Genomic DNA, 24,260 nt, shown 5'->3' on the forward strand with positions numbered 1-24,260 from the left:
TTACCAAGCCAATTTGAGTTCCAATAATTAGTTGTAAAGCTTTTGGAATCAATAAAATGACAACAGTGCCCAAATTTATGCACCTGCCTGATTTTGTTTAAACAATTATTGCACACTTTCTGTAAATCCAATCAACTTCATTTCACTTCTCAAATATCACTGTGTGTGTCTCCTATATGATATATTTAACTGACATTTTTTATTGTAACAACCAACGATTTATACAGGAAAATAATGACTATTAACAAGGTTGCCCAAACTTTTGCATCCCACTGTACATGAGAAAACGTGCTGCCTCTGCCTCTCTATAGAGAACATGCAGGTTTCCCATCATGTCCTTCAAAGGTATAAAGACATTTCATTTATTTGGGTTTTTAGATTTTACCACTTCAAAAAAATAAAATAAAATAAAATAAATCCACTAGAGACACAAACAGTTATGTAGTATAAGTGTCTCTGAAGATGAGCCACTGAGTACCTGAACCTGTTTGACAGGTGTGGCCTGTATACTGTATGTCCTCAGGGTGTGTGAAAAGATACTGTTAATCAGGACAATATGTGGCAGACATGCAAATAAAGAAGTGAAGGTGAAAAAGAAACTGCTGAAAAAAATGACTTAATGACCACACTCAGTCACTGGAAGGCTAAAGATAACATGTGTCAGTGTCCAGATATGAACTTCTTAAATGTTTGCTCAAGTGATGCTCTCTGTTTTCTTTGTTGATACTGAGAGGAGCAAAGATCAAACAAAGGAACCCTTATCTGTCTGTCTGTTCTGTTTCAGGCGATCAGACAGAGATAAGAGGGTTTATTATCATTATATGTGAGTCTGAAGTTTGTTTTAAAGGTTGAAAGATGAAAAAATTACACCAATTAGACTTTTCAAAATCACTGCTGGGCTATTTCATGTAAAATTAACAAAATATGAATAAAGCTCCTGCGAGAGATCCTTAGAATTAGCTGGGGTGTTGTGGTAAAGTAGCTTTTACCTTCATTATATTAAGGCCACTGAAATATGGGTGTTTGTAGTATTTTTTTTAACAGTATAGAGCCTTTATAACTTCAGAAACACAGGCGATAGTCACATGAAAATTTTATGACTTTTTCTAATTAAAGTTCAATATCATGGAATATGTCAGAGCTGCAGTAGTATGCCTGCATCAGTTTAATGGTGTTAAGGTACCCTGGATGTTTTGTATGTTTTCTGATCCAAAAAGAATATTTTATGCATTATAACATTCAGAAATGCAGCTTGCAGCTGTGAAGCTGAGAAACAAAATTGGTGTTCACATTTTTTATGTAATAGATTGACATGTAACCCTGTAAAAAAAGAACATTTTCATATATCTGCACAAAGTTGTGAAAAAATAAGTAAACCCTTTCTGCTTGCATGGGGAACTAAGAGAGCAGCAGCCAGGTGTTGCCAATCAGATATACTTAATTAGTAATCAGCAGATTTCTGGTCTGGCGTATTCAGGTGTATCTTAGCACAATGCCACAGAAGAGGATGTGCAAATTCATAATGTCGAGCCATGCAATACTCAGAGAAACTGCAAACAGCCCAAGAATACATCTCAGACTGCAGGTCTCAGTTAGCGTGTTAATGTTAAACTTTATGACAGTACAATTAGAAACAGACCGAACAAGTATGAGTTGTTTGGAAGGTTTGCAAGAGCAAGCCTCTTTTCTTCACAAAAACATGGCAGCATAGCTTAAGTTATATCTAAACAAACCACAACACTGCTGGAAAAATCTCCTTTGGACAAACAAGACCAAAGTGGAGATGTCTGGTAAAAACCAAACACAGCATATCAGCACAAACAAATTATACCAACTGTCAGCAAGCACAATGGTGGAAGGGTGATGATCTGGGCTTGTTTGACCTGAGCATGTTCGGTCGACCAATTCAACCACGAACGCTGCTGTATATCAAAGTATATAGAGGGCCAATGACACCAAGCACAACAGCAAATCCACAACAGAATGGCTGACAAAGAAATAAATTAAGGTGTTGAAATGGCCCATAGTCCAGATCTGAACCCAACTGAAGTGTTGTGACCTTAAGAGAGCTGTGAAAAAACAAATGCCCACATTAAACTGATGCAAGAAGAAGAGTAGGCCAAAATTCCCCCCAACTGATGGGAGCGACTTATAAAGCCAAACAGAAATTGATTATTTCAGTTTATACCTATGAAAGGTGGCTCTACAAGCTTTTGAAACATGGGGTGTCCTTTGTTTTTCACGTGACTGCATCATATCAATCAAGTTCTGAAGACATTTTTCAAAGTCACTGAAAAGAGATGGCTAACTAAATGTCGCCTTGATCCCTGAACATTTCACGTGATTAGTTCCTGCACTCGTTTCTTACTGTGATTAAGTAATGAAGGCTCAAAACGTACTAGGTTGACCTGCAGCTCTGAAATTCTTAATCAAGATCAACACTGTTTGTGGGATGGTCAGATCTTACCGAGCTTGTGGTAAAAACACTACAAGTTTGTAACTTATACTGAGTATATGAGTTCAGCTTGAATGAATTTCAGGTATTGCATCAGTATCAGTCATGTACTGCTAGCCTTAGGCTTTTTTTTCCTTGAGTGTGTTTGGTTTTATGCTCGAGCAAGTACAAGTTAGGTATAAACTCAGTTTATTTTTAGGTTGCTTGACTCACACACACGTTTTTAGAGCTCTGCTTTCTGCAGTAAAAAGTAAAAAGATTTTTAGAGACATATTAAGTTTCCTAACATAACAGTTGTACTCAGAGCTGCACCAAACGATTGGCAAACCTATCCATAGCTCATTTTCTCATGGCATAACACTTGAAAGTGTGGGAAATATCTGGCTGGCTACACAGCTTTGTGCAGGCTGGCAGTGCAAGTGTTAACCTGTTTGATTTCTATACCGAAGAAATAAAATATAGTAATAAGTAGCAGAAAAAAACACCTTCATCATGTCAAAGAATGTCACTGACATTTTACATTAACACACACTTAAAATAATTATACACAAGAGCGTCCTTCTTTAAAATATTTAGGTTCACTCCAAAACAGTAATTTTCCATGTTGCAAGACAGAGTCCTCGTTTTATGTCTTTACGCTGTGCTGGCGCTTTTTGCTAGAGGTGACTGTCCTGTTACCTCCTGGAAAAATTGCAAATAAAGAACATCAGTATGCCAAAGATGCATTCAGACCCATTTTGTTTTCAGTAGTTGAGAAAGTTTATTTCAACCAGAACTGACTGCACATTTGAAACGTGTCAAAACAGGCCTACATAGGCATAGTCATGGTGTAAAAATGTGCATCAGATTTAAGATAATTTTGTAGCAGCAGTAAAAAAAACCTCCCAAAACCAGAGTCTTCTGGTTTTACAACGAGGCAGGAGAGAAGCTCACTTTTAAACCATAGCACACCACATTTAAGACATCTACAAATTTCATGCTTTTCTTGCCCCTGGTGCAAAGAAATAACATTGAATAACCAACACTAGAAAGAAGAAACCCCACATTAGGGGTTGTGGCTTCGATTTTAGAGCCAAGCATGCATCTCCAGAGCTGAAAAATGAAGCAACGGAGTCACATATTTTAATGAATGACAGATTAAAAAAATTCAAATGAAGTGTAAAAGTTGGGTTTGCGGTTGCTAAATAACTCACTCCAACACTAGCCCAACCACTCTCCAAACGCGGACTTTTTTTAATGCTTAAAAAATGGAAAATAAATTTTGTGCACATGGAGATGGCATAAAAATAAGGATGGGAAATTCATGTTCTGGAATACAAATCAGCTATTTCAAACACTGCCCTTTTGCAAAATTGATAGCCTGTGGGGGAGATCGTTCATCAGTTTCTGTATTTTGTAAAGGTTTGGGATGTATAATTAAGTCTATGGTATTGTGACAGAAAGCTTATTTAACTTGAACTTGTCATGACAATTACATCACTCTATCCATGTAAATTCCTACCAAACTGTCTGTATAAATGGATTAAATAAGTAATCTTTAACTGGATGGAATGTAGGCATAGATAGTGAGCCAAACAATGTTATAACAAAGGCCACATTAACTGTGTTTAAAGAGCTATTTTCTTTTACTTCTTCTTCTTATTACTTATACACATTATTATTTAGAATTCTGGCTCTTTTTCAATGTTAACGCTGAAACCAATTGAGGACTTTTATTTTGAAGGCAAAGTGCGTGCATCTGTCATATGTAGATGGATGTAGTAAAACCTGAAGAATCTAATCCCATTCAGAAATTCTAAAACTAAGACATTAACTGTTTATTTCTATTTTATTTAGCTTGTTTTGCAAGTGCACGGTGTGGTTTTAATTAATGGTTAATTGTTATTTTTTAGCATAATTTTGAATTGAATTGAATCAATTTTCTTTTACTTAGTTTACTATAATAACTGTCGGAACAAGCTGACTTCACGACTGTGAATTGTACCACATTCAGAGTCCAAAGCAACCAGAACAGAAAGGCCCTGGGTTTGAATCTTCTAGGTGTTTTGGTGCTTACCACGATACAATGTATGAGGTATCTATTGGCATTGCCACAAGTAGGACAATGAAAACAGGAAATGCCTATGAAATTGACATTAAATACATAAAATAAAATACATAATAACCTGACACTGAATAAAACCATCTGTGTGAGGACCTGGGCCTGCAGGCGACCCTGAAAATCGTAGCCAGACTTTTTCTACACCAATTTTCCACACTAATTTCCTGTGGGGCCCCTTCCTCCCTTGCTCTTGGCCACCCTGTTACAAAAAAAGACGAAAAAAACGTGGAAACGCCCCTGCTCTGGTGATCTCTTAAAAATTTTCCATTCTTTTTGACTGAAGCTTCTGCGATTTAAAGAGGTTTGGATGTGTAAACGGTGTTCAGGAGTGCACCTGTAGGAAAAGAAAACAGGGAAAGAAGGAAGCGGATTTCAGAGTGGTTCACTCGTGGGCGGTGCTCGGTCCCGTTGTTCTTCATTTGCAGTCTGCTGCTCTCAGCGCTCAGTTTACCACTGGTTGCGCACGTGGACACATTACTACTCCTGCAGCTCCACGCGCGCGCACGCTCAACGAGCTTTTTGAAGCGCTTTTTTAAAGCTTTCCCTGTCCGGAGCCCGATGCTGTCAGCTGTTCTTTCTGGGAAACTTTTGGTAAACTTGCAGAGTATGAGCTCTGCATAGTTTCGGTTCCTGCTCTTATCTGCCCCCCCTCCCTCTGTCTTTTTCCCCCGTCCCGCGCGCTCTCCGAGCCTTTGTGCAGAAGTATGGTAGATAAAGGTCCCTTGTTGACCTCTGCCATCATTTTTTACCTGTCCATCGGGGCAGCCATTTTTCAGGTGCTAGAGGAGCCCAACTGGAACCAGGCTGTAAAGCAGTACAATGCCCAGAAGGACAAAATATTGGAGAAATATCCGTGCTTGTCCGGGGGGGATTTGGACAGAATATTGGAGGTATGGACATCTTCATTCAAACGTTTCATTCTGTGTTTCACAGCTGCATGAAGATAACTTCCTGTTTAGTTTTACTGGAAGGCACTGGACACTTGAGTGTTTATTGAGCCCCAGCTGGTTTGTAAGCTTTTACGACACAAACCTCCTGGCCTGATTAACCAGCTGCTGTCAGACTGGCTCGACTTTTGGCGCAGTTTCACCAATATATAAATTCACTACTAAACGGTGCCTATTTTTAGTCCTTTATAAATCATAAATCAACAAATTTCCACGAGAAATTGATGCAGGGAAAAAGCTTAGCAGGAGAGATAACTTAGCTTTAACTGTTTACATGCCCCCAATCTTAAAATTTACAGGACCAGAACTCATGTGATAATTATCATCAAACAGTCTTATTATCTTTGCTGGCGTCCTGTTGTCCATGCCTAATGATTAGGATAATTATTTTATTACTTGTAAACGTGACAGTGTATCTAAAGCAGTGATTATGTGGGTGTGGATGTCCTAATCTGTGACCTCAGATCTTAAAATCTGCAGTACCTGTTGTTCCATTTACTTTCTTGTCACGGTGGCAGTTTCTTTACCAAAAAACCGGGGCCACTGACCTCTGTGGTTTCCCCCGTCAGCATGGAATGACCACAATATGTCAACAATCATGTAATTTTTTGTTTGTTTGCCCCACGCAATGCTGTTTGTTCATTTACTTTGACTGTCAGAGCTTTATAACCTTTTGGTTTCCATTTGTTGAATCTGAACTTGGAAGGAAGTCCTACACTGGAGAAGAGTGCTGAAACAAATTGTTTGGCCCGTATTTGCAGTTTTCTAGCTTCCTTGAATCAGCCAAAGATCCAACTTCATCGATTAAAATGGATTTTTCATTAATTGCATTTGGGCCCCCCAAAACTGGGAATAACCCATGCTGGCTCAGCATGGGTTATAAGACTGAACTCGTGCTCCTCATGAGAACAGCAAGGCAGCTGGGCAAGGGTTGATGGTGAGCTGAAGCCACCAACTGACACCTTTTCTTGGCATGCAATGCTCCCAGCGTTAGAAGTCCTTCCAAAGGATCACCTGCAGAAACACACTTCTTCTAGAAGGATCTTGAAGACCAAAGCTTCTCCTTTTGTCATCTTGACACTTTAGATGAGCTAAACTGTGAATGAATTTGTGCTGTGTGAAAATGAATGCTCAAAGTATGTTTTATCATCATTACATGCTTTATCACAATCCATAGCAATCATATTTGGGACATATTCAGGCTACTTGTGGCACTTTCAGCTCTGTTTCAGTGCAGGAAAGGGGTGGAAGGGCCTGACGCATCCTGAGTGCCAACACACCCAACAAGTGGCCGATATAATCTCTCAGATTATTTCAGAGTTGGGAGCATCAGTAAAGGCCACAGAATACTCCCATATTTGGGCCAGGCATTCATTGCTTTCTGGGACGCATCAGAGAAAGGAGAGAAGCCTCACCATCTGCCAGAGGTGAAAATTTAGATGGTATCTGGGTCCTGTTTCTCACATTTTGCACTTGGAACATGTCTCAACCTGTCCCCCCCCCCCTCCTCCAGTATTGGGGGGATTCCCCCCCCCTTCTGCTTCTTTGTGGGCAGTTGAAAGAGTCTCAAACAGCCAAAACCCCTGAAGCGGCCAAATCTGCATATGAATGTAGTTGAGAATAATATGGCTGAGAGATTTTGGCAGTTTCCCTTTCAGCAGCAGCTGCTGCTATAAATCAGCTGAGAGTGAGAAGCTTATTTGGTGTTAGTAGCTGCTCAGCTGCAGCAGAAATGACTCCTGCTTCTGTTTTCTCTCTGAAGTCTTAGGCAACATGGTGTGTGTGGGGGGGGTCACATTGACATGTTCCCCCAGCTGCGCAGACAGTTGTTCTCCTCTTGTGGTATTATGTTTTCTCTGTTGCTGTTTGCTGAAACACCTGCTGCAAAAGCATTACAGTCATTTTAATAACAAGATTTTTTTTAAGAAGCAGATTCTATTAGATTTCCACTGTGGAAACTCAACCCAGGTCGTTAACGATTAAATCAAATGTAAGCAAGCTTAACGAGAGACGGTAACACTATTGTAAAAGTTCTGTTTTATTAACAAGGAGTTTTACTATTAACTGCAGGAGCCTTGAAATGGTCACAGTTTGCAGATTGGATTTTATGGCCCATCAAAGTTGGCTCTTGAGAGGCTGCTGAAAGTTCAGCGGGGGGGGTGAACATTATCTCTCCCACAAAAACGACTGAAGTTTCCTGAAAGCAGTAGCTGTTATAAGAGAAGTGGAAGCAGTGTGCTTTCTGTTACAGCCCAGAATAAACAAGAGGAGGAGGAGCTGAAATTTACACATGCAGGTAAAAAAAGTGTTCTGAGCCGCATTTGCAGCAAGTGGTGTTTTATTTGCTCGGGTTTGGTTTTTATCTTTAAGCAATTATGGCACAAATAGAAGCACATTTTGTTGTATTCTTCATCACCACTATACACTAATCTAGTAAGAGAAAAGATGTACAATTTCCATGTGTAGCCCTGAGGCCTGTGCACACAATATTAAATAAGTGTTAAAGTTTTTAAAAAGTGTGATGCATATTCTTGGTCTGCAAAATGAATCCAGTGCCGTAATGTGGTCAATCAGCATTCTTCTTAATGGCCACCCAGGGGGTAACGTACGGGTGTAAACAAAAATCATATTGTACAAAAGTCTGAGAAAAATGGCTAAATGAATGAAAATGAATCTACAGGCTTGCAAGTTTGAAGTCTTATGCAATACGATGTGATATTAATTTTAGATCACATTATCGTCAAGAGGATGTGATTTATGACAGTGCTAACTTGAGATTGACAGTTTGCTACCATATGAATATCTTTTAGTTTGCCAGGCAGGTTCACACCTTACTTGTCACCCTCAGCTCGATGTTTCAAAACCTGCCTTCTCAAACCAGTCGGTTACATCTCAGTGGGTATATCCATCTTTTATGTACAGTCTGCAGATTTTAACCAGTTACGTCATCATTATCCTGCCTATCATATACACTGAGATGGCTTCTCGATCACTTCAAACTGTACTATGTAGCACAACAGGTAACAATTTTAGGCCTTTTCTTTTTAGCCTTCTGAAAAAAGAAATCAAGAAGTCAGCCATTTTTAAGTTATGTGACATCTCTTGGAAGAAAATTTATCTTGAGATGAAATCATCCAGACTGGAACGGCTTTGGTGTTAAGTCATGTTTTTAGAAGTCTGTCATTACTCAGAAGCCTCTAAATAGTTTGGTAAGAGGTACAGCTCAGTTGTTACTCCCGTTGGCATGAGTAAAATAAACTGACGCTATAAATCTGACTCCCCACAATCCCCCCCCCCCAAAAAACGAAGGGGGGAAAAAAACACTCCACTCAAACTCTGTGTGGTTAGAATTCTGCAGTAAAATGATTTTAAATGATCTTGGAAAAAGGTGTCCACTTCCTGAAAATGCAAGTGAATTACAGGTTTTTTTTTGTTTGTTTCAAATGACTGGCTCCAGACAAACATACAAATTGTAGTGCTTGTATCCTCTGATTATCTGCTGCGTTACCAGGTTAACCTTCAGTCTAAGGTGGGATTATGCTCTGTTGTAAACATGGAAAACTGCAGATGACCAGACCAGTGGTCACTCTTTGAAGTCCACTTGAAGAATGCATGTGTAGTTGGTGCTTTAAAGTGCAGTCTCTCCATGGATGAGTCTGAGTTTTGAAAGAAACTGGCAGGCACACAGCCATCCACACTAGCAGATTCAATAATATATTTTTTAAGATTTAAGTATTTTTGAGTCTCTGAGGGAAAGTATTTGTTGTTGTGTTTTTTTGTTGTTGTTTTTTTTTCTTCTTTTTCTTGCTAAGAAAATTGGTATTTTTAGTTGGGGGGGGGGGGGGTTTTTTTTTTTTTTTTTTTTTTTGAACTTTTAAAGAAAGAAATTTGAGTCTGAACAAGACGTTTTTAGCGCTTTCACGTAGGACTGGGCGATATGACCCAAAAATCATTTCTTGATGATTTTTAGCTGAATGGCGATATACGTTATGTCTTGATATTTATTTTTTAAAGCCATAAAGTAAGAACAAAAAGAGTTCTTAGTCAAAGCTGTGTCCCAGATCTCACACAGGCACTTTTATTAACATACAGTGTAGATGTACATGAAAAAATTACTCAGAAATAAATTATCAGCATTTATTAAATAATAATGCTCCATAAATAAAATAAAACAATGTTTTTGTGCATAACAAAAAACTCAGAACTGTGCAGTTAAATCTAAACTAAAAGACGCTGAGCATAATAACAAAGACTGATTTCGCAGCTGCTCTGTTCCCAAGTTCTACTGTGTGACTGACAGCCTTGAGTTTGAAATCCTCTTTGCAACCATGTCTCTTACAGGTGCCATTTGTGGTCCGTATACGCACACAATACAGTAATAGTACGTTGAAGCACAGTACGTGTCACTCCACGAGGCTCCTGACTACGATAGCCGTAATGCTCCGACAATCCATCAAGTGGTGCAACTTCGCAGCTTACCAAAGTCGTACTAAAACATTTTTTGACAGATTGCTGAGCACCACATAAAATCGGTTCGAGGTCAGTAAGCACAACCAGAATTCATACATAAGGCTCGCTGTCGATTTTTGAGAAAATGAAAGGATTTTAGGCCTTGCAGCCCCCGTGTGTGGGAGAGACAAAAGTAGACGAAAGAGAAGCAAACTTGCGTCTCCACAAGTATAATTATGACGTAACACAGACTATCGATATAAACTATATTGTTATATCTCAAATAAAAAAAAAATATAGATATATTTAAAAACTCGATATATCGCCCAGTCCTACAAGCAAGAAATTCAAAAGAAGCAGAAAAGAGAAGTGGCTCTCTGTTTTTGGGGACAGCTTATTTTGTCATGTGCCTGGAAATGTTGTCCACCGGTCACTGACTTGTGATAACCAAGACTTTGTTCCTCATTTTGGAAAGTGAAGAAATCACAGGGTGCGGCCCTGTAAGTTTCTGTAGGGTGTAGGTGACTCCCTTAAGGTGCTCTTCAAAACTCATACATTAGTCTCCAGGAGGTTAAACTGAGCTGAGTCCCAATTAAAGCTTTGCTTGCCCTGTTCTCCATCATGGGTGAGCACATGATTAGTTGTAGACACTGATCTAAAGGAGCCTTGAGTCTTAAATATTTGTACATTTTCAAGTGTGACATAAAGTTGGTAGTTGTTTGCGCTAACTAACATTAGGGCCAAAAATATGGAGTCCGGACTCATTCAAAAACAAAATCAAAACGTGATTATCTAGCGCTCTAACAAATACAGTATTCATTCTCTAATGAAGCACAGCATCATAACATCTCGTGGAAATGGGATCTGTTTGTTTGTGTACATGGACAGAGGTGCCAGTGGGACCTAATTTTTATTTTTTATTTTTTTTAATATGCACAAATAGAGTGTGGTTCATGCCTTTTACTTTCTACAAAGTTCCACTAACTTGACCAATACACAATCATAAAACTCAGATCAGCCTAACCAGTACAACAGAGGAGGATTTCTCCAGCTGGCAGCCATCATCATCAAAGCAATTAAATCAGTTTAACGATTTCTTTGAGCTGTTAATATTTTGTTAATAATTTTAAAAAATGAAATTAGGTGGTTTGAACCGATGATATTCATGCACATGCGTGTATGTACACTTCTGTGCACCACTCTATGAAGCATCACTGTTGTTGCACTACAATGCTGCTGCAGCTGACTCCTTGTGAATCCCAACGCCTCAGCATCAGATCCATCTCTCCAGATGCGAGTGAATGTCACAAAGATCAGGATGGTCGCAGCACCAATTTTTGCAGATTCTCAGCAAAGTCTTCAACAGTCTGGCATCTTTCTAATTGCAGTCAAATACACAGGGCTCACAAGGATTACTTGAATATACACTGACCTTTTTTTTCCTTTTTTTTTTTAAAAAACTTTGGCCATGTTTAATATGAAAACCTGCCATTTCACCAGGATATCTGATAGAAAATGTGGGCAAGCAGAGTAGTTCAACAGAAATTTGTACATTAAGGTTTGAGGGTTGTGTTGTGCAGTAATAGCATGGGGAAACCCTGCTGAAGCAAGGATTAAATAATCTGTAGCGTTTATCCAGATAACGGCACATACTATACAGTGTCTGTACATGCTGATTCAGCATTTAGGTCAGTGCAGCCTCTCTCCAGATAAGGCCTGTTTCCTCTGAACCTTCAGTGAGCCTGGTTTAATTTACTTAAATACTAATAAACTCAATAAATTGGATAATAAAGAACACACTGTGGTGTCAGTAAAGCAAGCCTGCTTCATGTGATGGTAACAACCTAATTCAAAGCAACCACTCACAAATCTTGATTTCACCATCTTGGATATAAAAATCTTTTCACTTTTACTGGCTTACAATTTTATTCCCCTTTTTATACATTCATTAAATCCATGAAAAAGATGGATAGTCCTTTTTTCCTTTACTGTTACTTCATTTATCCTAAAAAAGTTTGAACACGTTGTTGTTGTTTTTCCTCATGCTTGGATCTTTGGTTGCAGTACCGTACATGCAGTCAGATGTCAGTACTGTTACTTAGATGCATTGTTTGCAGCTTATCTGCCTCTTCCTCAGGAATCAATACATAATGAGACAGAAGAGCTTCAGTTTCTTCATTAATTGCAGCTCAGAAAGGGCTTTTGTACACTGCTGTTTGGTTCTGTTGTACTGAAAGTGGAAAAACACAGAAGAGCTGGAGTGGCATGTTGAGCTGCCGCTGTCCTGATAACAGTTTGTCATTGTGGAGGGTTTTTTTTTTTCTTTCTTTCTTAACTGTTATTTTTGTTATCTGTGTCCTGCAGCAGAGTGGTAAACCTTCAGTTAGTTATACAGAAATGAAAGGAGCTTTTAGTAGAGGAGTGAACTGTGTTCTGTCATGCGATGTGTGTGTGATGAGTGTTAGTGTTGGGCTGGGTTGTTTGTTTTTACTTTTTTTGTGACACAGTGGTGTAATTTGAAATATTTAAAGATTTCATCTCTGTCTTTTCAGTGGACAAGATTGTAGCTCTGAATTACAAACAAAAAAAATGGCACACTGAAAACGTGAGACACAGAATTATGCTCTTCTCTAATTTTGGTGAAACAGATAATTGGTCCAGGAACTTTACGTGAGAGACACAAATGGTAATGTTAGTTATTTGTATATTGTGACGTAAAACGATGCACTCTAATGCTTTCAATAGTTCTGTCATTAAAGTCAAGGTGTGGTTGCTCATTACAGAAAGCGCTTGTTTGCATATAACTGGGCTACTTTCAGTTGAAATGGAGTTGAATACAGACTTATTACATCCATCAGCTCAAGATGCATTAACATAAAGCTGCATTTCTTTTTCTTTTTTTTTTATTGAGGTGGAGTTGTTTCACTCCTTCTTTTGGGTGTTCGGGGGGCTGGATTACGATGGTCCATGGGCTGATTCTGGGCCATGGGTTTTTGTTTGTTTTTTTTTATGTGAAAACGGTTCTGGCAAGGGGTGGATTTTTTTATTTATTTATTTATTTTCCTCTCTCTCTCATTTTGTGAATGAGGCAGTGGGGAGAGCGGTCGCACACAGATCTCCATTTGGAAGATTTGAAGATATTGCCCAACTCCACAGTAGTTAAATTTGTTTGTTCTTTCTCTAATTAATAAGCAGTCTTTGATTCCGACCTAACTAAAAGTGTGCCATTCAGAAGTCCTCACATAAAACTTTATCATGATAGAGAGGCGTTAAAGCATGTTAAACCTGCTTAAAGTTACAAGCATCTTGCTGTCATTAATGTTATAGTCCAGTAATGCAGTGAAGTCTTTGTGTGGTTCATTTTATTGAAAGCAGCATTTTATTCATTTTCCCTCATTTAATTTGTCATGTGCTCTGTGTGCAAATTGGGGAAAATGCAGTTTGCTTAACAAGATTTGCCAAATTTCTTTTTATTGTACCCTTTTTTTTTTCTTTTTTTTTTTTAAATTTGTGCATTTAGAGATAAACGTTTTATAAATAAACTTTACATTCTGTGATCACTTTATTTGCAAAATAAGCTGCCCCGCGGGAGTTTAATCTGAGTGGTTTAGCTACTATTTGGACAGTGGCAGACATGTGATGAAGCCAGTTTAACAGCTTCCTCCTGAGCTTGTTTGGTCCCGTTTTGACACAAACACACTTTTGTGCTTTTTGCTCATTCCTCATGCTCATTAGTGACCTGAGGTGGCCTCTGGCTGACCTTTTAACCTTTCACGGACTTTTAGCTCTGCAGAGCTTGTTCGAGAGAAAGTTTAGTTGTGGAAACACAAGAAATTTGAAGACTTGCATTTTCAGTCTGCTTTAATTTTAGATGTCATCACATTTTCTATTTGACTGACATACACCGGAGGTATGTGGTACTTGCTTCCATGCGTCAGCCTTTGCTGTGCTCATTCCATTCAGGTGAATCAGTAGCTTTATATGTGCTAAACTTGAGCCATGTATATCTGCCAGACAGACTATGAACATCCTCAGATCTTCTGTATAATGCGAGAATGAGGTGAAGAGTTCACATCAGTTTCAGAGTAATGAACGAATCGCTTATTATTTATTGCTTCATCTTGAGATTAAATATCCACCATGATTTCCAGAAAGTTAGCTGTGTTATTAGAAATGCCATCACTCTGCATTAAAGCAGCCCAAGCTATCAAAGTCTGACACAGAACAAAAACCAGACAGGTTTTTCAGGTCTAAAAAGTGCATTGCTCAGATTAGAGCTGTGTTTGTTGCGCATATTAGATTCTTGGAGAGTCGTCATCATCTAGAAGATGACACGTTATATCTGTATCTAGAATTTATAAGGTTAAAGAGACCTTTGTTGATCAGCTGAATAGGTGCATTTTTTTAATACACTCTATGACACAGCCTTTGAAAAGATTAGTGAGTAGTACTGTGGAACAAAGCACCTATGTGGGAGTCTCTGTTACACTTTCTAACATGATTCACATGCCTGGTAAGCTAGCTAATACCATGTGTTTTTCCCATCTGTTCATTTAGAGGCTGCAAAGCATCCTTCATCTTATTCAGGTTCCTCAGCTTGCTGGTTTCGGTGCCACCTGTTTTGTTCATCGAGAGAGGAGATCTGTACATACCGTAGATCTCTCCACCCTGGCAGCTTGCGTAATAGCTTTTTAACATGTGTTAAAACTTTCTAGTTTTTTTTACCGACAGTGCAGCGATTGGTGATATGTTGCACAAGCATGGATGTGCAATGCATGCAAGAATTCAAAATCCTCAAACTTTTAGGGATCCTTTGATTGTGGGGGGGAAAAGTGGACAAAAGTGAAAGAAAAATGGATCACACTGTAGTCGCACGCGAGTGTAGGTGTACAGCTCTCCACTCAAGGTCAGCAAAATAAAAAGGATGATGGAATTAGCATATTTTTATACGTGCCCAAAAAAAGGCTGACCGTAGACTTGACCAAACATTGTTTATATCCAGCCAATTAGCCTGTTTATCTGTGACACATATTCTAAAAATCCTCTTAGATCCTAAACTCTTTTTCCTACCTCTAACCAAGAGGAGTCTGATACAATACTACATTTTCTTTCTTTTATGCAGGTAGATTATTCTCTAAGTTAGATGCTTGCTCTGATCATCTGGTACATGCAGTTGCAGTTCCTGTAATCAGTTTTATGCAAGCAAAATTTAAGCCTCAACATGGCCAATAAGTAGTTTACCTCATGCATATAAATGTAAGCAGTCATTAGATGTGCTGGGTTGCTGGGAGGATTGGCAAAAGTGCGTAAGCGAACAGCAAACGACTGAGGTTTTTCCTCTTTAATTTCTAGTCATGGATTGAAAACAAACTTGGTCATCACCGCTGTCATCCTAAAGCCCAACAGTCCAACTGTGTTGTTTCAGAATACAAAAGACTGGCCTCCCCTTGTTCTGGTAATTACAGAGGAGAACTGTAACAGGCCTGTTATTATTAGAGAACCAAGCATCTTTCAGGACTTGAGGGCTTATGTGAATTTTGCCAACGCCTGCACATTTCCCCCCTTTTCAGCCCTCGGGGAGAGAGAGCGTGGGGTAGTGCATTGTCCCAGCACACATGGTTGGGTGTTTGCTAATTCCCAGGAGGAAAAATTCAGTTTTTGTTGTGGTTGCGGATGGACACGTATGGTTGGGGATGATTGATTAAGCGCCTTTTGCCTCATCATCTGGATTTCAAAATGTTATTGAAAGAGTTGGCTGACATATTCCACACATAACTTGGTTAAACCGGGTTTTTGGGTCTTGGGAAAAGGAAAAACAGTCCAACAAAAGAACTGCTTTCAAACTACCTGATCTTTTTAATGCTGCATAATCATGCGATTATGAAATGGGTGTTTAGGTTTGCAGTGCTTGCCTTCCTGTTTCTCTACCAAAGTAAGCAAAGGCTTAGATTTAGAAGCCCTCAGATTAAAGATGAGTCTCAAGGGTGCCAGAGTGACGTTTCAGCTCATCAGTAGTACTCTAGATACTGTCAGCATATCACAGGAAGGATGTGCTAGAAGAAACGCAGGTTGCACAGGATGCACTTCCTGCGTTCTTGTACTGAGCTCGGTGGACTGTTTTCTAAATGCTAGTTGATAGCACTCATCTGTTGTTCTATCTTTAATTCTCTCTAAGACAAAGTCCAGCCTTTTCTCATGCACAGTCTATGTTTATTGTCCCCAGGTGGTGTCAGATGCTGCAGGCCAAGGGGTCACAATAACAGGCAATAAGACTTTCAATAACTGGAACTGGCCAAATGCCGTTATCTTTGCCGCTACAGTTATTACCACCATCGGTAAGTTCTTCTGGATGTTTGACAGCTGGATTTATAAAACGGATGCAGGATCACTTTAGAGCTGGGCTCCTGGTGGTTTTTATATTTTAAATGTCTTTATATTTACACTCAAATTTAATCTTAAAGGAGCACCGTGTAAACTTGGAGGACAGTTATTAATGACACCAGATTGTGCTCGTTTGTATCAGTCAAAGCGATGAGATATACAGTCTGTCCTGTTTGTAGTGTATGTCATGCAACCACTTAGAGACCGAGCCGAGTATCAGCATATTGACGGCAGAGTTTACTTGGACATTGTGAAGCTACTGATCTCAGATGGTTTTGTGATTATGTAGCCAAGTAACAGATTGATGGGTAACAGTTTGCTGTAGAAAGCCAGTTTTAGTTGCTTTTCTTTGTTTTGTGTCATTACGTGATTTCTAAAATCAGTACTGTAGAGTTAAATATTGAAGTAATTTGGCAAACTAGTCAACTAGTGTTTCCACTCAGATATGCTTTTTCTTTTGCTGGTGATATCGTGAGCCAGCAAGCTTTTGGTGACTGGAAAATGGGCAGCTGAGTTGGTAGGGCAGATGCTAGCTAACATTTTAGCAAAATCTATGTTTTTAGTTTTGTCCTTTTAAGGACTTCGTGTTGTCCCGGGAGCTGAATGTTTGTTCGCATTTGTGATTAGTGAAGTGTTGCTCACTGTTGAAGCTGTAAGTGGAAGAGACACTTGGGAACAAACCTAAAAGCTTCACATCCTTTGGATTCCATTACACAGAATTTAGTCCAAAAGCTCTTGGAGGCAACAGAGCAACTTACAATCCATTCAGATGTGAACAGTAAAATTGTTTATTGCTTGAAAGTAACATTACATCATGCATTTTTATACGTTTCAACAATGTGCTTATCTTCAAATTGTAAGAGATGCTCAAGTGGCGTCTTGGAGTCTTTTATAACTTGCTTACCTCTAATGTAGGACTCTCAAATCCTCTTAAATTATCTTTGCATGTTGCATTAAATGGCCTCTTGTTTTCTGATTATACAACGCAGGACATTTCAGGGAGTAGTCAGGAACCAATAGGTTGTCCAAATGTAAGCATGCTGTTAGGAATGATAATAAAAGTAAATTCAAAGATAAATCAGAAAAACAAATTATTTACAAATTAGCCAACAGGAGTATCAGATGTTGTAACTCTGACGGTAGTCAGTCCGCATAGTTTTGCAGATTTGATCATGAGCCACTTATTTGTATAATACAATGGAGGTTGTTTTGGGGTTGTTTTTGTTTTTTTACACCCCCCTCTCTCTCTCTCTCTCTCTCTTAAGGCTATGGGAACATTTCTCCGAAAACATCAGCAGGACGTGTGTTTTGCATCTTCTATGGCCTGTTTGGTGTGCCTTTGTGTCTTACCTGGATCAGTGAACTGGGGAAGTTTTTTGGCGGTAGAGCCAAGCACCTGGGCCTATTTTTAACCAAAAAAGGCCTATCACTGGTATGCTGATACTTTTTTTTTTTTTTTTTTTTCTCCCCCCCTCACTCCCTTTTTAATTTCTTTGAAAAGTACTTTAATCTGTTGTTCAGCTGAAGTAACTTTTTTTTTTTTTCCCTCCAGAGGAAATCTCAGTTTACCTGCACGGCTATCTTTCTTCTTTGGGGTGTCCTGATCCATTTAGTCCTCCCGCCTTTAGTCTTCATGTCTCAGGAGGGTTGGAGTTACATTGATGGCTTGTACTTCTCATTTGTTACCTTGACCACAATTGGATTTGGAGACATGGTGGCAGGTAAGCTGGCTTCTAAAATTTAGACAGTTAAGTTAGTATAGTAAAAGGTGCCTCTTGATGACCTTGAACTTCAATGCAAATCACTCACACTGTTCTTTGTCCATGCAGGTGTGGATCCAAACAAACAATATCCACCTCTGTATCGTTACTTTGTGGAGGTTTGGATTTATCTAGGCTTGGCCTGGCTTTCTTTGTTCTTTAACTGGAAAGTTCGGATGGTGATTGAAGCCCACAAAGCCCTGAAGAAACGCCGCAAGCTGCGCAAGCTATCTCTCGAAGAGCTCCGCCACTACAAAGAGTCTAACAAAGTTTCCCCTACTTCGCCTCCCACTCTGAATGATGTCAACATTTTCAGCTTCTTGTCCAAGAAGAAGGAAGGCTACAATGACCTGATTAAACAGATTGGCAACAAAAAAGATGGCAGCAAAACGGTCTGTAACTCTAAAGAGATCGGTCGCTCGAAGAGTTGCACCGATGCTCCTATGTTTAACGGCCATACCATCCTCAGCCTGGACCGCTCGCCACGTCAAAAGAGGCGCTATAGCTTTAGTGACTGCGTCACTGTTGCATTTTCTAAGTCTAAGAACTACCTCCTGGGCTCAGACAATGGTTTACTGCTAAAGGAAGATCAGGTGGAGGGTGACCTAGAACTAAACCATGATCAAATGTTTGAGAACCAGCTTGACAAGGATGTGAATCTGGAGAATGGAGGAGAGAGAGAATGTGTATCAGTCGGTCACAGGGCGTGGGACTCCAAGGAGTACCATTCTCTAATGTTCCAAAATGCCAACATCACCTTTATCGACGAGGAGAACTTCCTCAGCAATAACTCTGAGGAGCTCGAGGAGGACGACGACGATTCTAAAGCAAAACTCTCCATCACCACGTGCGACGAAAACATTGAGACGAACTCCAAGGAGGAGCAAAGCTCCGAGTCCGAAGGATCTGTCTTCACGAGTGACGGTTCAGAACACAGCCACTCGTACGAGAAACTGGTAGAGGAATATGCAAAGGAGGAAAACACAGACTCCTGACACGTGAAGGCAACACACGTGAAGGCAACACACGTGAAGCATTGTAATGTGAAGTGTTTGAGAGGAAAGTTGCATTGCACTTTGAAGGGGTCTGATCATGAGAAGTCAAGATCAAATTTCAAATCAAACTCTTGAGCACGTGTTCTTTGTCTTGCTGAATCTGAACTGCAAAGTATGTGACACATAACCCCAGGAGTATTTAACGACTGATCTGTTTCTTTGTTTTATACGGTTTGGAAAAACTATAAGCAACATTTTGTCATGTCCAAAGAAGCAAGTATTTCTTTGTTTTGTTTTTTTCTACTTTCACATGGGATTTCTTCTGATTTCCTGTATTTTCATGTATTTATAATCACCATATTGGTGTTTTGTTTTGGTTTTTAATATATTTATTCAAATGAAGGAAAGGGTAGCTTTTATTCAGTGGCTACGTGGGTTTATGTTTCCCGTTGCACAATTCCACCAAGTGAGGATAGACCAAAGTTCATCCCAGTGCACATTGTTCTTTATATAATCTGAGCCAAGCATGTCTTAAAAAAAATGAAGGGCCAAATCTTATTGCTGTGTCTGAGATTTCAATTTATTTTGACTGTAAGAAACGGATGTGACTGTACTCTGCTACACATGCGTCCTAGAACAAACGTCTTTGTGAACAGACTCCAAACTTGTGAAGTTGTGGGGCGGTGTTGTGGTTTTGTGCACATCTGTTCGATGCCTCCTTAGGCATTTGCTTCCTAAAGTTGATATTTTGACTTGGGATGGCGCTGCCTGACTGGAACAAGCCTTTAACAGTAAAAACAATCCTCCTTACCACTCTTACACGATTTTTATTTGCCATGTAAATATTGGCTGAAGGTCCGTCAGTAGCTTCAAACATGGCTCGGGCTTGGGACGCGGCCTTGCTACTCATGTTTGCCTTCGGGGGGCTCGTACTGCCGTCAATGATTGAAGTGCCGCTTGTGAAAGGGAGCAAAGGTTAACTCGGAGCAGATCGATCCTCTTTGACGCATGTTTCAGTCGTGCCTGCACAGGCCTGTCAGTTGTTGATGTCTGATGCGTCTCAGCCTTAATTATTTCTGCCTTTTTTGCACGTGAACTGGCACACCAACTTGAAACAGTATTACGGTACTCCGAATGGTAAAATGGCAGAGATCCAGTGCCACAAAGGGCTACTTTAAATCTAAAGCCAACTAAATTTAGTAAAGTTCATTTAAAAACTCATAAAATACACATTAAAACGTTTTGTTTTATTTTCTTCATGTAAACATGAAAACTGCCTTGCAGGTGACCGCCATCACCTGAAATGGCTTTAAATCCACTGTGAAGCAGTAGATGAACATCACTGTAACATCTGTTGAATGTGACTCACTGAAAAGTTCTTTCACACTGGGTGAAAGAAGATGAGGAAATAAGTTCTGCTTCCTCTCTTGTGTTTCATCAGAGCCACTTTTTATTTTTCTTTCTTTTCACATTTTCCAAGATGTGTTAGTGCAGCATTGGGGTGTGTGTGTGTGTGTGTGTGTGTGTGTGTGTGTGTGGACTGAATTTCTAGCAAAAACAGGTTAGGTAGATTTAGGGCCATTGTTCATTGTTTCCTTCCTAATGTTGCTCCATGGTGTAATAAAACTCCATTATACTCGTCTGTAAGTTTCTTTTTGTTATGATTAAGTTATTCATGTTTGTGTAAATTTTGTATATGAGTTCTGAACAAAACTGTATATTTCGTTAAAAATAAACACTGAATGAAATCTTGAGGTTTGTTTGGGGGTTTTTTTGTTTTTGGTTTTTTTTGTTTGTTTTTTTGTGGGGGGGTTTTGTGTTTTGTTTTGTTTGTTTTTTTTTCTCCATTTATTGGACTGGTAATGCATTGATGTCTTTTCCAGTGGTGGAGGTATGAGGTAGCTCTTAGTTCATGGTTGGCTGTGGCCATGCATCATATAACTGAAAGAGGGAGGGGGGGCATTTTGGTGCAGATATTTTAAGTTTTTGAATGTAACTTTGCACTGCCCTTTGTTTTGAAGGGCATTTCCTCTGCGCAGGTAGTAATACACAGTTCAAATTATGCTACATTTGTAAACCATATTTTCACAAATAAGGGAAAAACGGTTGGATACACCAAATATCCTTTCCATCACTAGCTGCATTCCAAATGTTGTAGTCGTGGGTGGTTTAGGGGATTAAATAGTCCTGTATTTTTTGTGTATGCTGCCCAAAAATGACCACAAATCTATCCTGGTCACCCCACTGTGTGTGTTTGTTTTGGGGGGGGGTTTCCTGCTCATACCATGAAATGATCTCAGATGGTTTCCTCACGTCTTCATGTCTCAGCTCTTGAGTCATGCCACAATAGACGAACGGTGTTTTAAAAACTGCTGTTGTAAAATTTTGGCAACCATAACATGCAGGTTATGGTTGTATAGCTAAAAATAAAAGTGCTTTGTTCTTGGTGACACTTGCTCGACTAAATGTACTTCAGAGGGCAAGTTATTTAAAAAAAAAAAAAAAAAAAATTACCCCTATGTATTTATGAGAGAAGTTGAAATTTTGGATTAATGTTCTTTTATACTTCAGCAAGCCATGCTAATTGCCAGATGAGTTCCACAGTATTCCCACTTCCATGAATGACAAAATTAAACTGGATGGTGAATCCTCAATGAATTGAATGCTTCCATGTTTGCAGACAATAAATTCCAGGGATGGCATCATTTCAATGATGAGTGACCGTGTAATCTGCCATTTCCCATTTTGTAACAATTTCATACCAGTTGTAGCTCAAGCCTAAATATAAACTGGTCAGAGATCTAAAGCATTTGGTGTTGCATGCTGCAAAATTTGGACATTTAAACACGCAAGTCTGGGCATTGACTCACTTTTGGAGCCAGCCTCAAGTGGCCGTTAGAGGGAAAAGTCCAGCTTTTGGCATTGTGCACCCATTATAGCCTTCTTCTTCTTCTGTTATTTATCTATGCTAGGAGCAAAAAAATGTATTGCAAACATGTTTTTAACACCATCTTTGCTATGCAGCCCCAGAAGTTGTGTAGCACACATAGACTATCCATTAAAGTGGGCATAATTTGTTTTTCCTTCTCAACACCTAATTTACGGAGTGAGTCAAGGACACTCATAGTTCCAACCATTTTCTGTTCTATCTTATGATAGTGAGAGCCAGTCGATCAGAAGAAAGTTGGCTTAAAATACTAAACTAAGGATTCAATAAAATTATGAGATAAATAATACTAAATTGATAATTTACTTTGAGTTATGAATCTTGCAAAGCTACTCTGGAAATGAGCAGAATGACTTCCTTTTAAACTGAATCCATATTGGAATGCATCTTAAGTATCCTTCAAAGGTTTAATGATACTTTCATTTTGTCTTCTACAGTCTGTCCTTTATTATAAGAACGTAACGCTTCAAGTTACATTTACAGTATTAAAAATACTGTAATTGTGTTATTTCCCCCCTTTTTTTGGAAACACTAATTCAGTCTGTACAGGGTCATGGTCATGCTGGCAGAAAACAAGTAAACACAGACACAGCAGCTAAAAGCAATAAAAGCAGCTATAATAATGACACTGTTTATTCATAAGGGTGGAGCCAGGCTGCTGACATCTCCTGATCTGCTAAAAGAACATAAGGTTAATGTTTGCTTGACAACCAGTTTTTGTTGGCACAGTCGCCCACAGTAACTATGATCGTCTTCCACTTACAAGAAATCTGCTCAGAGAGCCTCCAAAAAGTTGTAGAAAAGGCTTAAAACGGACAGCGGCTGATATTTTTAATCTCTATTTAAAACTTTTTTTCTTTTTGTTTTGTTGCTTCTCCGTTTGAAGGTGTGTGAAAATGGTGTAAGATGAACATCATGTAGTTGGGGGAAATTAATAACACAGCACACTGACACTGAGCAATAGTGGAGCAGTGGGTAGAACTGCTGCATCATATTAACAAGGTCATGGGTTCAAATCCACCATCTCAGAGGTTATAACAGGGGTTTTACTCAGAAGTGAGAATAATGAGTTTCTTAACTGTTGTTATGTCCACTGACCTTTTAGCCTCTTCTTAGAAGAGAGCTGCTCTCCCTCCCTCCCTCCCTCCCTCCCTCTCTGTTCCAGGTTACCACACCCGTTTGCCACAGCAGAGCAGCATCAAGATCATTTGTGGAAAAGTACATATAGCTCTAGCAACAAGTGCTTCGCCCTCTCTTTTAACCATTAAGTGCTGGGAAGTGTTGCGTTAGTCCTGTCTAGCTTCAGTTGTTATTGAAGATTAAGGTGGCAAATTTGTGGAACGTAGTTTGTTTCTCCTGTTTTGTGGCCAGCCAGTGTGCCCCCTATACTTCACAGACAAGGGAGGGGTCGTAACACCTGTCTTTCTCACTTGATGGGAGAAAATGTTGCAAGTGGCACCAAGTGTAATTACATAGTTAATGAAATCACTGAAATAATACTCATCATTCAAACACTTAGATAAACTATTAACGTGAGAACAGATTATTATTCATACATATCTGCTACACTGTAGAGTTACTGCATGAGCTGTGACAGATTTCCCGTATCTGTCGTTTGGGTAGCGGAGCCGAAACACAATTTAAAGATCCGAAAGTGCTCACACTTTGAATATGAGCCGATGCTGAGCACTGATGATTCTCACTGAACCGAACTAAAAGGAGAGCTCAGCATGAAAACGTGCTGAGCGTGGCAGAAACACAAACGTCTCCTGTTACTGTGCGGTTGAAGCAAAACTTAAATCATCACTCTGCAACTTCGTCAAAACGACTCAGTCTGAGTTTTTTGAATCAATTTCTTAAATGGTCAGTTCAATTAAAATCAACAAAGTCTTAAAACAAATGTTGCCACCTCTGAATAAGCACATTTTCTATGCAATAACTCTTGCATATCTAATTTAACTCACAAAAGTATACGGGGGTGGCTTGAAATGTTCCACTTTTTCATTCAAACTTTGAGTATTTTTGAGCCTTAGATTCTTGTTTTATCTTGGTTTATTCTGTGGATACTTTCATATCAAGAAAACAAATTCAAAGTCAAATTAAAACAAAGGGGAATATAAGTACCATCTGCGTAAATGCTTACACTCCCTGTGCCATATGTAACAAACAATATTAAATATCTCAAATCTAAACTTTTACATATTATATAGCTACTTAGAGATGGA

The 24,260-nt window shown here is 39.2% G+C and overlaps 1 protein-coding gene across 1 annotated transcript; it reads left to right on the top strand.

Annotated features, from left to right (window-relative positions):
• The first annotated feature begins 4,945 nt into the window (after positions 1 to 4,945).
• kcnk5a (potassium channel, subfamily K, member 5a) lies at positions 4,946 to 20,842 on the top strand. Its single transcript, XM_005933973.3, has 5 exons — positions 4,946 to 5,446; positions 16,176 to 16,287; positions 17,599 to 17,765; positions 17,886 to 18,054; positions 18,163 to 20,842. The coding sequence occupies exons 1-5, from the start codon at positions 5,261 to 5,263 to the stop codon at positions 19,086 to 19,088; spliced, it is 1,560 nt and encodes a 519-aa protein (XP_005934035.1). The 5' UTR covers positions 4,946 to 5,260; the 3' UTR covers positions 19,089 to 20,842.
• The last annotated feature ends 3,418 nt before the right edge of the window (positions 20,843 to 24,260 follow it).

This window comes from Haplochromis burtoni, unplaced genomic scaffold, assembly GCF_018398535.1.
Source record: "Haplochromis burtoni strain Fernald_Lab_line unplaced genomic scaffold, NCSU_Asbu1 Contig_176, whole genome shotgun sequence".
NCBI classification, from domain to species: domain Eukaryota; kingdom Metazoa; phylum Chordata; class Actinopteri; order Cichliformes; family Cichlidae; genus Haplochromis; species Haplochromis burtoni.

Excerpts from the sequence above, each read along its gene's own strand:
- kcnk5a (XM_005933973.3), top strand. The coding sequence starts at position 5,261 with ATGGTAGATAAAGGTCCCTTGTTGACCTCTGCCATCATTTTTTACCTG. Across the intron at positions 16,288-17,598 it reads TACAGTTATTACCACCATCG|GCTATGGGAACATTTCTCCG; the intron begins GTAAGTTCTTCT and ends CTCTCTCTTAAG. Across the intron at positions 17,766-17,885 it reads CCAAAAAAGGCCTATCACTG|AGGAAATCTCAGTTTACCTG; the intron begins GTATGCTGATAC and ends TTTTCCCTCCAG.